The sequence below is a fragment of the Rhipicephalus microplus genome, chromosome 1 (assembly GCF_043290135.1).
Source record: "Rhipicephalus microplus isolate Deutch F79 chromosome 1, USDA_Rmic, whole genome shotgun sequence".
NCBI classification, from domain to species: domain Eukaryota; kingdom Metazoa; phylum Arthropoda; class Arachnida; order Ixodida; family Ixodidae; genus Rhipicephalus; species Rhipicephalus microplus.
This window is the reverse complement of record NC_134700.1, coordinates 249,996,079-250,009,428: the sequence shown is the minus strand read 5'-3', so window position 1 is coordinate 250,009,428 and position 13,350 is coordinate 249,996,079. Positions and strand designations below refer to the sequence as shown.

Sequence of the window (13,350 nt, the reverse complement as noted above, 5' to 3'; positions counted from 1 at the left end):
CACTTATGTAAATAATGAGCAAAGAAGATGGAATTGCGGTTACCGTTGCTGCACATCTGGTAGCGCACTGCACTCATGGTGTGAAGGTTGCCGGTGTAAGCCCCATCAAAGGAAAGTTGTTTCCTTTCTCAGTTTTATTTCTCTCTGCAATTCACAGACTAGATCATAATTGCCAAGTTTTATTTAAAAAATACAAGTTACTTTTCTTGGCCTCATCTGTTGACTTCATGCCATTGCATTTATCGAAAACAGGCCCCTCGATCAATTCCTTTTTACGGGTGCAGCGTAGTGCACCATAATAAAATTATAAGCTTACCTTGGAAAATTTGTAGAAGGGGTATAGTAGTGTATCGTTGTGATGCTAGCAAATACTTGCGACACAATAATAGCAGCCAGCACACTCATGGGTCATGGATAATCCGCTTTGCTTATAAAATTTGTTGGCTTCACTCATGCACCATGATACATTGCAGTGTTATTGCTGGTGCTTGCATAATTTCCAATATGGGCTCAAACACTTGCATTGTGCACAGAAGCTCATGAAAACATCTAAATGTGCTTGAAAAAGTTTCAGTACATTCAGTCATGGCCAGTGCCAAGTGACAACATGTGTAGGAATTTTAGCTAGAGAAATGCGGTCACACTGAAAAGATAAACAGGTTCGTTAATCATAGCGTGTGCTAGCATGGCACATATAAGAAACATGGCATACTAATAGAGACAGGTTAGTGCCTAAGTGTCTCTACATGTGTGCTGTGTTTTTTCTTTTTTGTGCTGTCCTAATACAGACTATGATTATGAATTATAAACTCACCCGAGCAGCAACCGTACATGTGGCTGTAACGTCACAGGTGTTGGTGGGTGTAAGCAGACATAAAGGCAACATTTAGTAACTTTAATTACTCTTAATTTGGTCAATTAGTGCCCAAGAATGCAAGGTTAGAACCCCTTCATAATTGTAGGTTGGTATCTGTGCAGCATTTTCTATTTGTTTCTTTTTGCACTTGAAAAGGCTGACTCAACATATTTGCTGAGCTGCTGTCTACATTGATACAAGTCTAATCTGTGTCAAAGCTCAGAAATGAAAGCTTGATGATTCTGGGCAACCAAATACTAAATGGTAAACTTGTGGAAGAAGAAAAAGAAAGTTGTAACAGTCATTGTTAATTTTTCTCACAGTGTCGCCATTTACAAAAAGCAAAAGCATCTTTTGATATCACCTTGTAGTGAAGTCTAACAATTAGTGGAAAACTGCAGAAAGTAAAATAGGAAAACTTAAGAATATTGCCTGGCTAATAGGCTAATACGTGCAAGAAAATTTCCTGCATCTGCATCAATATTATCGACATTTGTTCGTGTTAGCAATTCGAGGTGACAAAGACTGAATAATTCTGACGTAATTTTTGTATTGCTATTGCGGTAAAATTGTCCATAGTGGTTTGGTGACATTTTTATAGTGAGTGATTCTGGGAATAAGTTCGGCATATCCATTCATTGTGGGAATCAATGCCATGCAAAGCAGTCAAGATGTAGTTAAATTTTATCAGGTAGATCAATGTCTTTGAAAATTTAGTAGTATTCATATTGTGGGCTTACCAGGCACACCAGTTACATTGGAGTGTAGAGGGTAGCTCATGGTTCAATTTAACAATTGCACTCAAGTTAAGCAGGAATGTGAGTTTTATTGCCACGAGGGGTAAGCGGTGGTGCAATGATGTGCGTACCTATACAGAAATGCAAGGTGTGACTGTAGCTTGCGGAGTCATACATGTATATATGTAAAGTTTACTGCATTGATATGGAAATGGATAGCCAACTGTGCATGACCATGATAGCCAACTCTTCAACTGCAATTTGCATTGTCCTAACATAAAGCATGCACAAAGCCCTTTTCCAAAGTAGTTTGAAGCACCAGCATCGCTCTGAGATATAACAATTGACTGCCATGCAGAATGCCTGGTGTTGATTCTGGCTAGAGCCATGATTTTTATTATTTGATTTCATCGCTTCAATAAATCATTTGTTAGGTGCACTTTATCGGTGTCCTCTCTGTTTTCTGCGTTTTTAATCTTGCAGCACTGCCTTGATCATCTATTGGGATATTTCGTTCATAAACACGACATCCATGATGCATCATCTGCAGCACAAGCTCTTTCCCGCTGTCATGTAAAGAATTCCAAAGTTTAGGTTGATGTATATTTAGGACTGTGCCGTGCTCACACACAAAAAAAAAAAAAAAAGCCAGGCCTGCACGGAAGGTGCAGCACAGTCACAGCGAAAGCTAGAAGAGCGGCCTTTCAGAGCCTTTCAAAACGCTCATTGGGTAACTACTGCAAGCAGACTTGCTTGATACCCACTAGGGCAGTAATAATAAAATTGTTTGGGTAGTAGGCCGGCATTCGCTATGCTATTTTTCGTCATCCTTCTGAGAAGCGTGGTATCCGCTAAACACTTCCAAAAAATTTTGTGCCAATTGTTCATGCAATGGCTGACGACAATGAGGAATGATGGCTGAATTGGGTACATGCCCATAGTTAATAGGGGAGCAAAAACAAGCTTTTGTAATCAATTGGAGTAGTGGACGACCCCACTCGTTACGCTATTCGCATTGTGCGACGACTGGTTGTTCTTTTGCTGTTTTAAAACGCTTTATAAATCGTATTAATGCGATTGATTTCCCGACATTAAGCCTGCCTAAGGCAAGTTTGACTACAAGTCCCTAGCACCAGTGTGGCTCAGTGGTAGAACACTGGGCTGGCACCACTGTGTCGTTGGTGCTAGGGTTTTTTTTTTCTAATTTCGTGCAATGTGGTTACGGGCAGCAGCAGCGGCGGCGGCGGACAACTGCGCGTGACACGACTTGTAATCTTATACCAGCTTTTGCTGTAAAACTGCCAGAGAACGAAAGAAGTGCACATGTCAAACGCTGTGGGGTACACTTGTTGTGCGCGCACAACAGTGCATGTCGTGTGCACTTCCTTTGTCGTGCATAATGTTTTGCGAGCGCTGCACAGCCCTAGGTATGAATCCATACCAATTAGCTCAGTTTACTATTCTAAGTTGGTTGATAAACTATGAATCACCTGTAGTGCATGCCTGCTCACCATGGAACGTCATGGGCGAGTATGTGCCACACATGACTGGTTAAAAGGATTTCGTGACGTATGCGGAAGGAAAGTTTAGGGGTCATGTTATGACCTGCGAATCATCTCGGTCATATGCCGAGGTTCTCCTGTGCTAATATTGGTATATATACCAAGTTAGAGAGAGGACTACAAGAGTACCAGCGTGTAGGCTACTAGGCAAGGTAAATATATATGTGTGAAGCAGTGCATGTAGACAAGGCACAAAAGCAACGAAATGACAGGACACTCACTGCATTCATTTTGTTTCTTTTGTGCCTTGTCTCCGTGCACAGCTTCACTTGTGGACATTAACCATCACCGTATTGCTCAACTTTTAACATTACTAGGCAAAGAAGGGTAGTCCAGGTAGGTAAGGCAGGACAGGAAAGGGCAAAGCAGGGGAGGGCAGAGTGGGGTAGGTAGTTAGCAACAAAAACAGAAAGAAAAGAAGGAAGAATGAAAGAAATGATAAAAGTGCCTTTCTTTCACCATGAAATGCATCATAATCAAAACCTTTGACAGGGGTTGGAAATACTACCTTGAATAGCATTGAATTTTTTCCCTTGAAACATCTACAAGCCCAATCATGTGATGCATTGCTTCTCTAATTTTTGTTGAAGATTGATGCAGTAACTTATTTGATAATTCTGTGTTCTTTATGCACAGTGGTCAGAAAATCAACTTTGTTGACTAATACATTATGTCATCATCTTTTACAGGAATTTGTGCGGGAAGGATGCTTGCAGAAACTTTCCAGGAAGGGCTACCAGCAGAGAATGTTTTTCCTGGTGTGTGTGCAGTCCAGCCTTTCTCTGACTTATCATAGCCATGAGTTGTCTACCTTTACGATTGTCAACAGCCATGAATCGGTTGTGTTGTTAAAGCTACTGCTGTTGGGCCAACGAATCAGTGGCATCGCTTTCTTTTCCTCTTTTCTTTTTTGCGTGATTATAGGAAGGAATGGAAATCACATTATCATTGGGATTCCTGCTCTGAGAATTGCTTGTTGCCAATGCCACAACTGCAATTTTAGTACATGTAACTGTGATTTGCAGGCATTTTTTTGGTTTTTAATGATAATATAGTGCAATCTTGTGAATGTAGTGATCTTTAACTGTGAGCTGCTATTCATGTTTGAAACACTTCATGAGTGGGCTTAGAATTGGCATTTCTGGTGACAGATAACATTTTTTGGACGCATTCTCCTGTTCTTTAGTGCTAATTAGACTTACGTGTAACCATAAGAATCATGACTGTGGTCAACAATATGGTCAGGCATGTGTGTTCCTATAGCCTCAACTTTAGATCTTAGCCCTTGTCTCTCTGCAGTGTCTTTTGTTGGGATCAAATTGCACATTAATGAATTGTTTTTAGAAATGGATGTGTGCTTAACTATAAGCAGGAGGTACAGTTCCAGTTTCGGAATGCAGTCTTTGCTCTGTCGTGTTTGTGCTTTGACCTGACTTTAATGTGGCATTGGTATTAAAAAACTTGCCGTTCTATCTGTGCACGCACGTACAGTTCTCCGACATGCTGGTCTATGCCAGCCGTGTCTCTTCCTCTGGGCCGCGGCTTCAGTTCAAAGTTCACGGACAGCTGCCATTGCAAGGACTCATGGTTGAGGAAACAGAGCCGAAAGCTGAGGCAGCCTTTCGCTTTACCATTTATGCTGCTAACCGGGCCCTCATGGTTGCTGCTGGGTAAGTGGCTCGGCTATCTTTGACAGCATGGTTGTCAAAATGAGTAAGCTACCTCAGTTGTTATACAAGCATTCTGTGCAATGAGCTTCTCCTATGTTGTTCAGGTTCTTGCATTCTTTTTTTGTCCTAGGATAAAAGAAGTTTAATTGTAAAGTTTTAGTATTGCCAGCCTTTGATTCTTATGTTCCCACTGTAACTGATGCAGCATGATTTATCTTAAAGCAAATGTTTTTCTTTGGCTCTCTTTTGCTTGTTTTTGTAGTTTCTAGTTGGACTTACACCTCAAATAAAGGGGCACCAATGCTGAGTGTGAGCAGATGAATATAATTAAGCTGTAGGGTGCGTTTTTAAGAAACCACAAAATTTCCGTCAACTGCCGTGGTCTCTGGGATATCCGCACATGTGATCACCATATACTGTAGACACTTGTGAATCGTAGACTCATTTATGCTGAGAACACTATGCCTCTACTGACTCATGCCATTTCTTCAGACAGTTTAATTGCCTTCTTTTTTTTAGCAAAACATTTGTGCTGCATCTCTATTTTTGTGTCTTACCAGGCACTGGTTCAACTCATAGGAAACTTCTTACAGTAACAAATCAGGATCTGTGTCACTTTGAAGTCACTTTAGAAAAAAAAAGTATTATATTTGTTGCTTGGTTCTACATATAAGGTGAACCATGTTCTCAAGATTATGTGCAGAAAAAGACTCTTAGTATAATTGTGTAAATACGCTACATTTTCCTTTTATCAGCTGCAAACTGTTGGAATGCACCACCATGCGCTTGTCGTTCTTTCTTGTTTTGGGTTTTTTTTCAATGTAGCTTGTTTTGAAATGAAATAACGCTGCATAAAATAAGTCTAATAATGATTATCAGCATTTCCTTAACTTTGCATTTTTCAACATTGGTGATATTGTTCACACACAGATGAACAAAATACTATAACATAAACCGCAACCACCACCTTTTTGTTTACAATAAGTTGATGATGGCTAGTTGGTTCATATTCAGTACTAAGGATGTTACTGCTCGACTGGAAAAAAGACACAAAGTAGAGGGCAAGCACACACATAACGTCACCGTGCAGAGCGGCAGTCTTGTGCGGTATAGAGTGTCATTAAGAGTCTACAGCCGCTTGTGCAAGTCTGTTATCTTTACAAATTTTAGCAATGCTTTGCTCACTTGAATTCTCGATGACTTTTCAGGATGTCATTGGATAATAGTCTCTAGTGTCATCCTTCTGCTGTCAAGATGAGTGAGAGCGCATGAGAGGGATTTTCTCTTTACAACGGAGCGAGGGCAGTTGCAGAAGATAAGCATACTGAAATTAAGGCTTGAAATTTTCTTATGTGTTGATTTAAGGCAGCAAAGAAAATTTTGCCTCACATTACAAGAACTTTAGGTGCCGTAAATGAAAGTATGTACATTACTTAACCCTATAAATTGAAGCAATATATCTGTGAGTACTGTACATGCATAAATAGAAAAAAGGAGTTGCGTGTGTCGCGTCACCATATACTGCCCCTAAGTAGGGCCAATGTGAAAAATTCATCCAAAAATTTCAGATCAGAGGAGGAACGACAGCGATGGATACACGATCTGTGCGGCTGCATCGAGATGGCCCGAGACCATAAAGGACTGTACTACACCAGCCTCAAATCTTGCCGTAAGCATAATCATTTTTGCAAGTAGGCATAGGTGGGGCAAAGAAGCTTGGGAAGAAATATTGACAGAAAAATTTGATGTCCCACTTTGTTGCTTCTGTGAGGTGCTTGTGGATTTCGTAATTTCGGTATGAAGCCTAACTTTTTCAAGTACACGACAAAGTTACTAAAGGGGTCATGAACTTGCACTTAATAAGGCAACACATCTTACAGCCATGCTTGGCAAGAGGAGCTTACAACTAAAGCACAAAGTTGCCATTTTCTCAGGCACCCTTTTTATACAGAGGCCTGTCCTCCCTTGCTTTAAAGCTGCCGGTGCCCACTGCTCAACGCTGAACAGCAGGTAGCATGCTGTTGGCCAATAACCAACATCAATCAAGTGCAGTGTTTAGATCAGATGAACTTCTTGCCACGGTGTGCCTTTAAGTGCCAGTGTAGCACCCCATAGTTTGCTAACATTATACAGTGAACCATGCTTGTGCACAGAAGTAATAACATAAAAGAGCAATTGTGTTTCATCACATCATCGAGGCAATGATATGCACTGATGTAACTTCTTTCCCTGTGCCATCCCTCCCTGCCAAGCTTTTAGCAGGCTCGTCAAACGAGAGGTGACTAACCCATGTAACTCTGCTTGTTCTTGACAGCTTCAAAAAATTCTTGTGGCACTCAGTTGTGAGGAAATGAACTGAGTAAATAAATTGGAAAAGCGGTTCATGACCCATTTACGTTGCGTTTCATTGCGACCAGTTCAAAATGTACACCAAATGCAGAGCAGTCTCAGACATGAAAAAGAGGCGCAGTTTTGCATGGCTGTGAGCACAAGAGGGCACTACAGTAATCAACGTGATAGCATTTATTGAAGACCATGCGAGAACTGTGTCACTGAAAGGTTATACCCTTTTATTTGTGCACTTTTTTTAGGTTTGTGCGTGACACTGCTCACTGCTCATTTCCCCTCAAGTGCTGAAAGGACTTTACCTTTGGCAGCATCATCATAGAGTACGCCTTTTTTTTTTGATGTTGTATGCTATAATGGGACAACAACATCATGTTTCTTTTCCGCAAATATTTGCTTTTTTTTCATTTAAAAAACCATTCAGTACTTAATCGATATCTTTAACCGGTTGCACTAAACGCTCAAGTAATTGCTCATTTTTAGGACTCTTAGGAACGGGACCTTTATAAGGTTATTGTTGCTTTAACGGCTAATATAACTTATACATGTAAATAAATAAAAATGGGCATGAATGTTTTGTCAGTACTCCTTTGACCAGCTGAAAGACAACAGGGATGGTGAATGAAATTCCACAAGATGTTTGTCTGTGTTGTATTGCCATGTCTGTTTCTTTTTTATGTATCATCTACGCCTGCATATAGCCTTGTATAAGACGCCAGCGAATATTTTGAAATAAATAAGTAAATAAATGCTATAAACAATATTTATTGAAGTATAGGGGCCCTCATATATCTCTTTCATGCACAGAACTCCATTTTTGACAGGAAACTAAGGCTTCTTGAAAAAATTATGAAATATTTTGCAAAAAGTTATTTTCTCACAAGAAGCAAGAAATTGCTTATCGTAGTTCAAAAGATATGAGGTGGTCACGTGAAGGCACCACCATGCAATAAGGGTCTACTGGTCACTTTCGGTGAAAATACAGCTTTTCATTTCTGTGGTCCTTGGTGTTAGCTTCTAATACAACATGCTTTCCTGCACTATGAACTTAGTAGGAACAGCACATACTTACTTATCTATAAAAATATCTCGGGTCCACCGTCTAGCACTCCTTGAGGATAACAACAGCTAAAAGAAAGCAAACGTAACATGTCAGGTTGAAGCCCAAACAAAGTGGTGTCATCTCTGTCAAATGTCTTAAAATATGTGCCATTTAAAATCTTACATGCGGGGCTCACGCGTTTCAAGAGGGGGGAAAAAAACAAAAAAAAGGTTATTACCTGGGAGAACCATCATGCTGGAAAGAGTTAAACAGAGGTTTGTGAAATTGAAAACTTCCTTGCTTCACTTGATTCAAGTCCACACCTTTTTCCTCAAACATTTCTGCAGAAATTATTTCGCAGTTACTGTCTGTGTTTGTACGTCCAGCATTAACAGTGATGCTGTTCTGTCACTGTTTAAGTTAGTCGCATTAAATGTGGATCAGCTCTTATGTGCACATTAGAATCATGTAGGGATGCAACATTATTGTCCCATGCACAAACTCCTCTCTGAATGCATTTCTGTGTGATTCAGTAAAAGGAAGATTGATGTGCTGTGCTAGCACAACTATGTTGCTGTGAAGTTTCTTGATATTTGTTATCTTGGCTGTGGTTAGAAATTAAGATTACCCATTGCATGTCAGCTTAGCCTGGCCTTGGCAGACCTGCCTCAAATCGGCGCACTTTAATGGCTCATGTGCAGTATAGAAGCAGGCAAGTATTGAAATATTACGTAAATTGGTTACCTTTGTGGACTGTTTAACCTTTGTTATCAATTTTATCTACTAAGGTCATAACATGAATCCTTGCAGATTCATCAGATGAGCGGCTAGATAGGTCGGGGGCAGAAAGCACACGGAATTCCAACTCAGCATCAAGCCCAGTTCATGCTACCACCACACTGCATCTGTGCTGGCACCGCAACACCAGCATTGGCCGATGCCAGTACCAGCAAGCATTCCTGGTAAGCATGTCTCGTGCACTACTGCATCTTACATTGTAGGGTGAGCCCTCAAATGAGCAGGCAAGCAGTTTGGCAAGCAAGCTTGAGCAAGCGCATGTGCACAAGGTAAATTATAGACAGAGTGAAAGAGTGCAGAGAAAACTAAAAGTGTTCATGAAAAATTTATTGGCCTGTGATTAGTTGTGACAAAGTTAATTCCTGCCATTTGAGCTATAAACCAAGTTATTGTTATGCCACTTTCTCTATCCCGTCGCCTTCGTTTTCTTACAGTGTTTTGTGTAAAAAAATTCTCGTCTGGAAAAATTGTTATTTATGTCTTCCCAGATGATGCATTCTTGTTCAAAGCTCCCATAAGTGTGACAACAATAAAATAACTATCTAATAAAAGCACATGCAATTCTCAAAAATTCAGTTTCATCTCTGTTACAGAAGCACTGCCACCATCTACTAAAGCCACTGTCGAATTGTATCAGCCAGACAGATGCTTCAACTGAGCATACATGATGACGAGGTCATGACCGATGTGTTTCAAACAGTGTCCAAACGAACAAGAAGCATGTAGAATCATCTAGAAGTTGCAGCATAACACCACTGCCTCATTTGGGCACATGTCGAGACCATGACTAAGATCATGGCACTGCTTTCTGAAGCTATCCATGTGCTGCGACAGTGGCTCGAGCCAAAGAATCTGAAACCCAGGAGGAAGTCTTTATAAGCATGCAGAGGCGAGGGGCAACAGTTATTTAATGGGGCCAAATCAATGTGAAATGTAGAATGCCTGATAGTAGAAGGAGAGAAGTCTTTTCACCAAGTGCTGCAGCCAACGTGATTTTATGACTTTTTATGCTTCCAAGACGAAGTTCTCCATTCGTGGGATGCTCTAAGCTATGCCAATGACTTCAGACAGAAGAACAGGCACGGCTTATTGCGAAAAAATATGTAGTAATATGCATTCACAAAGGTGTATGGCTGTTGGTTACATAGCGAGATACTGATAAATTACCTGAAAAGGTGCATCCGTCGCTTGAGGAAAGGGGTCTGTCGTTTTCGTCATGACCACCTTTCCTTGGAGGATCACTCTTAGGCACGTTAATAAGTGGGTACGCAGCAGGTGATATAGTGAGAGTTTTTGTCGCTGGCTTCGAGTACTGCTTGCCACATATATCGCACTTCACAGTCTTTATCTTCAAACCTGTCAACAACGTCCACACCACACTCCTCTTGCGATTACTCATCATTAGGACATGACAAAGGAAAGAGCATACATGCCCAAATGTAATGATAACGTAATATAGCACACAAGTCCCATGTGTACTTTGCTGACGGATAACCAGCACACGGTAGAAGTTCAGCAATTATGTCATTTCTAGTCCACCTGGTAATTGCATGCTATTCAAGGAGTGTGGCAACTTCACAAGTGATATCAGAGCCTTAGACAAGAATAGATCATTGCTTGATCAATAAACAAAATCATGTTAATGGACATCCAAAATGTCATCATGAATGCTGCATGCATATTCAAGCTTAGTGCAGTTGTATTGTTCGTGCATAGTTGTCCAAAAAATAGTTGTTCAAGCATTTGCGTGTTAATGCACGATGTTGGCTCTTGTTGCCTACTCGTATGGTCCTTGTGCCACTTATTAATTGTTCAAGTCATTCCAGTTTTTCTTTGCGCATAGCTATCATGCTAACACCACTACTGTTGTGAGACATCAGTGCCCTTTTGGATGTGATGTTGTGCAGCACTACCTCAGTGGCTACCTTCTGCGCAAGTTCAAGAACAGCAGTGGATGGCAGAAACTGTGGGTGGTGTTCAGCAACTTCTGCCTCTTCTTCTACAAGTCTTATCAGGTGGGAATATATGAAAAAATAGGATTTTAAGGGCTCATTTGTTACAAGTTTAATTGAAAGCAATGGATAATAAAGACAAGGACATTAATTATGCTGTTTTAAATGTATTGTAGTAATTATCACGTGAAGAAAATCAAGTCGTTAAAAAGACAATTGCTGCCGGCAGGCACCGGACCTGAAACTTTCAGATAACGCACCCAGTGCTCTACCAATTGAACTGCGGCAGCAGTAGTCCTCTTGTACACTTTATAGGGTATCTATATGCATGCAAAAAAACGTGGGAGTGTTCGTCAGTGCTGTTGCCACAACAGTAAGTGTGGAACGCTCCTTTTTTTTTTTTTGCCAGCTGGGGTTACTAAGCGCGTAATCATTTAGTGGGTGAACAACTGACCAATAAGCCCTTGTATATTGCCTTCAGGTAGTGTATAAGTGCATGTAATTTCCTAACGCTTGTCATGTTACCTAACCAGAGAATAAGATATCTAAACTTTTCTATTTTTGTTTGTCACTAAAATAACCAATGACAATTTTTACAGTTGTGCGTGAACTAGTACTGGCATGAGTTGTGCATGAGTTTCTGGAGATCTACAGTGTTACCAGTGATGATTTGTATGCTCACAAGCGTAACGGCCACTGCGAGCCCAGGTTTTGTAAGTAATAGAACCACATCAGCCATCACTTAGTGTAGTACCTGTAACATGATGCTGCCTGTTTTCGAAGGGCACAATCTACAGCGCTACAGAAAACTAGGTTTTACTCAATGAACGACAAGTATATTTGGCTCCAGCAGCATCCAACTTTTGGCAAGTGCTTGGCCCTTGGTGGCATGAGAAGCAGAAACTGTCAGGTCAATGAAAGAAACACAGAATAGGCTTTGCAAGCCTGCTGTTGCGAAAGGATGGCTCTTTTCGGCACACCACAAAGGAGAAGGAGTTTCTGTGGCTATGTTGCATACATAACTGTGATTCTTGAGTTTGGTCTTGTGAACGCGTTTACTGTATCTACTCCTGTGTAATGATAGTTTCTTTCCAGACTTTAGCTACCAGAAGTCAACCTTAGTGTTACAATCAAATATCTATTGAAATTACTGAAATTTAAGTTGTCTGAACATTGCACGCAATTGCAGTTGCATGCATCATTTAAAAAGCGCGCTGTTATTTATTTATTTTTCTTCATTTTTCTTCTTCCTGGATGCACTGAAAGGTCACTTCTTGCATTGTAGCAGTAGCCGTGTTACAATCACGTAAATACGGTTTGAGTGACTCTCCTGTGAGTGAAAAAATCCGTAAAGAAGGGCTGGGGGTGCTCTATTCGATGTTCCGAGATGTGGACTGGTCTTCTTCAAGGCTGGAACTGATTTCCTTAGCATTTGTGTGTACCGTATTTACTCGCGTAATCCTCGCACTTTTTTTGCCGGAAAACCGATGCAAAGTTGGGGGGTGCGAGAATTACGCGGGGAAAACTTTCTACGAATACATACAGAGCGAAAAAGAGAACAAAGTGGCCGCAAATCAAGATGCTCACACCAGCAACTAACAGCAAGCTTTAAGAAGTACTAATTAAAACTTACTTCAACAATAAAAGCAGAGGTTTAACACAAGACAAAATTTATTTGAGACACAAAAAGTGGAAGCAAATAGTCGAGAACTAGAATACCATACGCAAAGCTTGTGGACGTTGCGGTAGCGTTCGTCGCTCAACAGGAGCCCTCAAAAGGTAAGCGTAGGACGTCAGTATTGGGCTGATGGCCATATAACAGAATCGTCCACAGTTTCCTTCCGAAGAAATAAAGTTTGCCATCAATCCCAGTTTTAGGCACACGGCAGGCCCAAGCATCTTGGTGGCTTGCAGCTGCCGTCACCAGTAGCGAACACAAAACTCGTAGACTCTGAAGGGCGTACTGACGGCCCTGTGGCCATTGTTTAGTGCATGATCTATCACTTTCAACTTGAAAGAAGCCGTGTAGCTTCAGTATCGCCTCGAAACGTGACAAGATTACCGACACAACATACAAAACACGCCGCAACGCGCACTGGCCACTTCGGCTAGGCTTGGATTGAATTGAATCTCCATGCAATAGTACGCTTGATGGTTAAGAAATGGCGCCAGATGGCACGTGCTATCATCATCAGTGGCTGGAACGAGCAGACGACATTATTGCGGCAGTTTTCGGGGGTGCGATAATTACTTGAGGAAAAAAAAAGAAATCGTATTTTTGTTGGGCGATGTGGGGGGTGCGAGAATTATGCGAGTGCGAATATTGCGCGAGTAAATACGGTATATGCTTCACAGCCTATCCTTCAACCTTGAAGAAGACAAGTCTA

The 13,350-nt window shown here is 41.0% G+C and overlaps 1 protein-coding gene across 3 annotated transcripts in view; it reads left to right on the top strand.

Annotated features, from left to right (window-relative positions):
* Cdep (Chondrocyte-derived ezrin-like domain containing protein) overlaps positions 1 to 13,350 on the top strand; it is a 108,060-nt gene that overhangs the window by 81,297 nt on the left and 13,413 nt on the right. For all 3 annotated transcript variants that reach the window (XM_075893065.1, XM_075893072.1, XM_037434929.2), the window contains 5 exons: positions 3,845 to 3,913; positions 4,647 to 4,825; positions 6,394 to 6,494; positions 9,024 to 9,175; positions 10,919 to 11,026. In XM_075893065.1, coding sequence (XP_075749180.1) covers positions 3,845 to 3,913; positions 4,647 to 4,825; positions 6,394 to 6,494; positions 9,024 to 9,175; positions 10,919 to 11,026 — 609 coding nt within the window. The remainder of the gene's footprint in view (positions 1 to 3,844; positions 3,914 to 4,646; positions 4,826 to 6,393; positions 6,495 to 9,023; positions 9,176 to 10,918; positions 11,027 to 13,350) is intronic.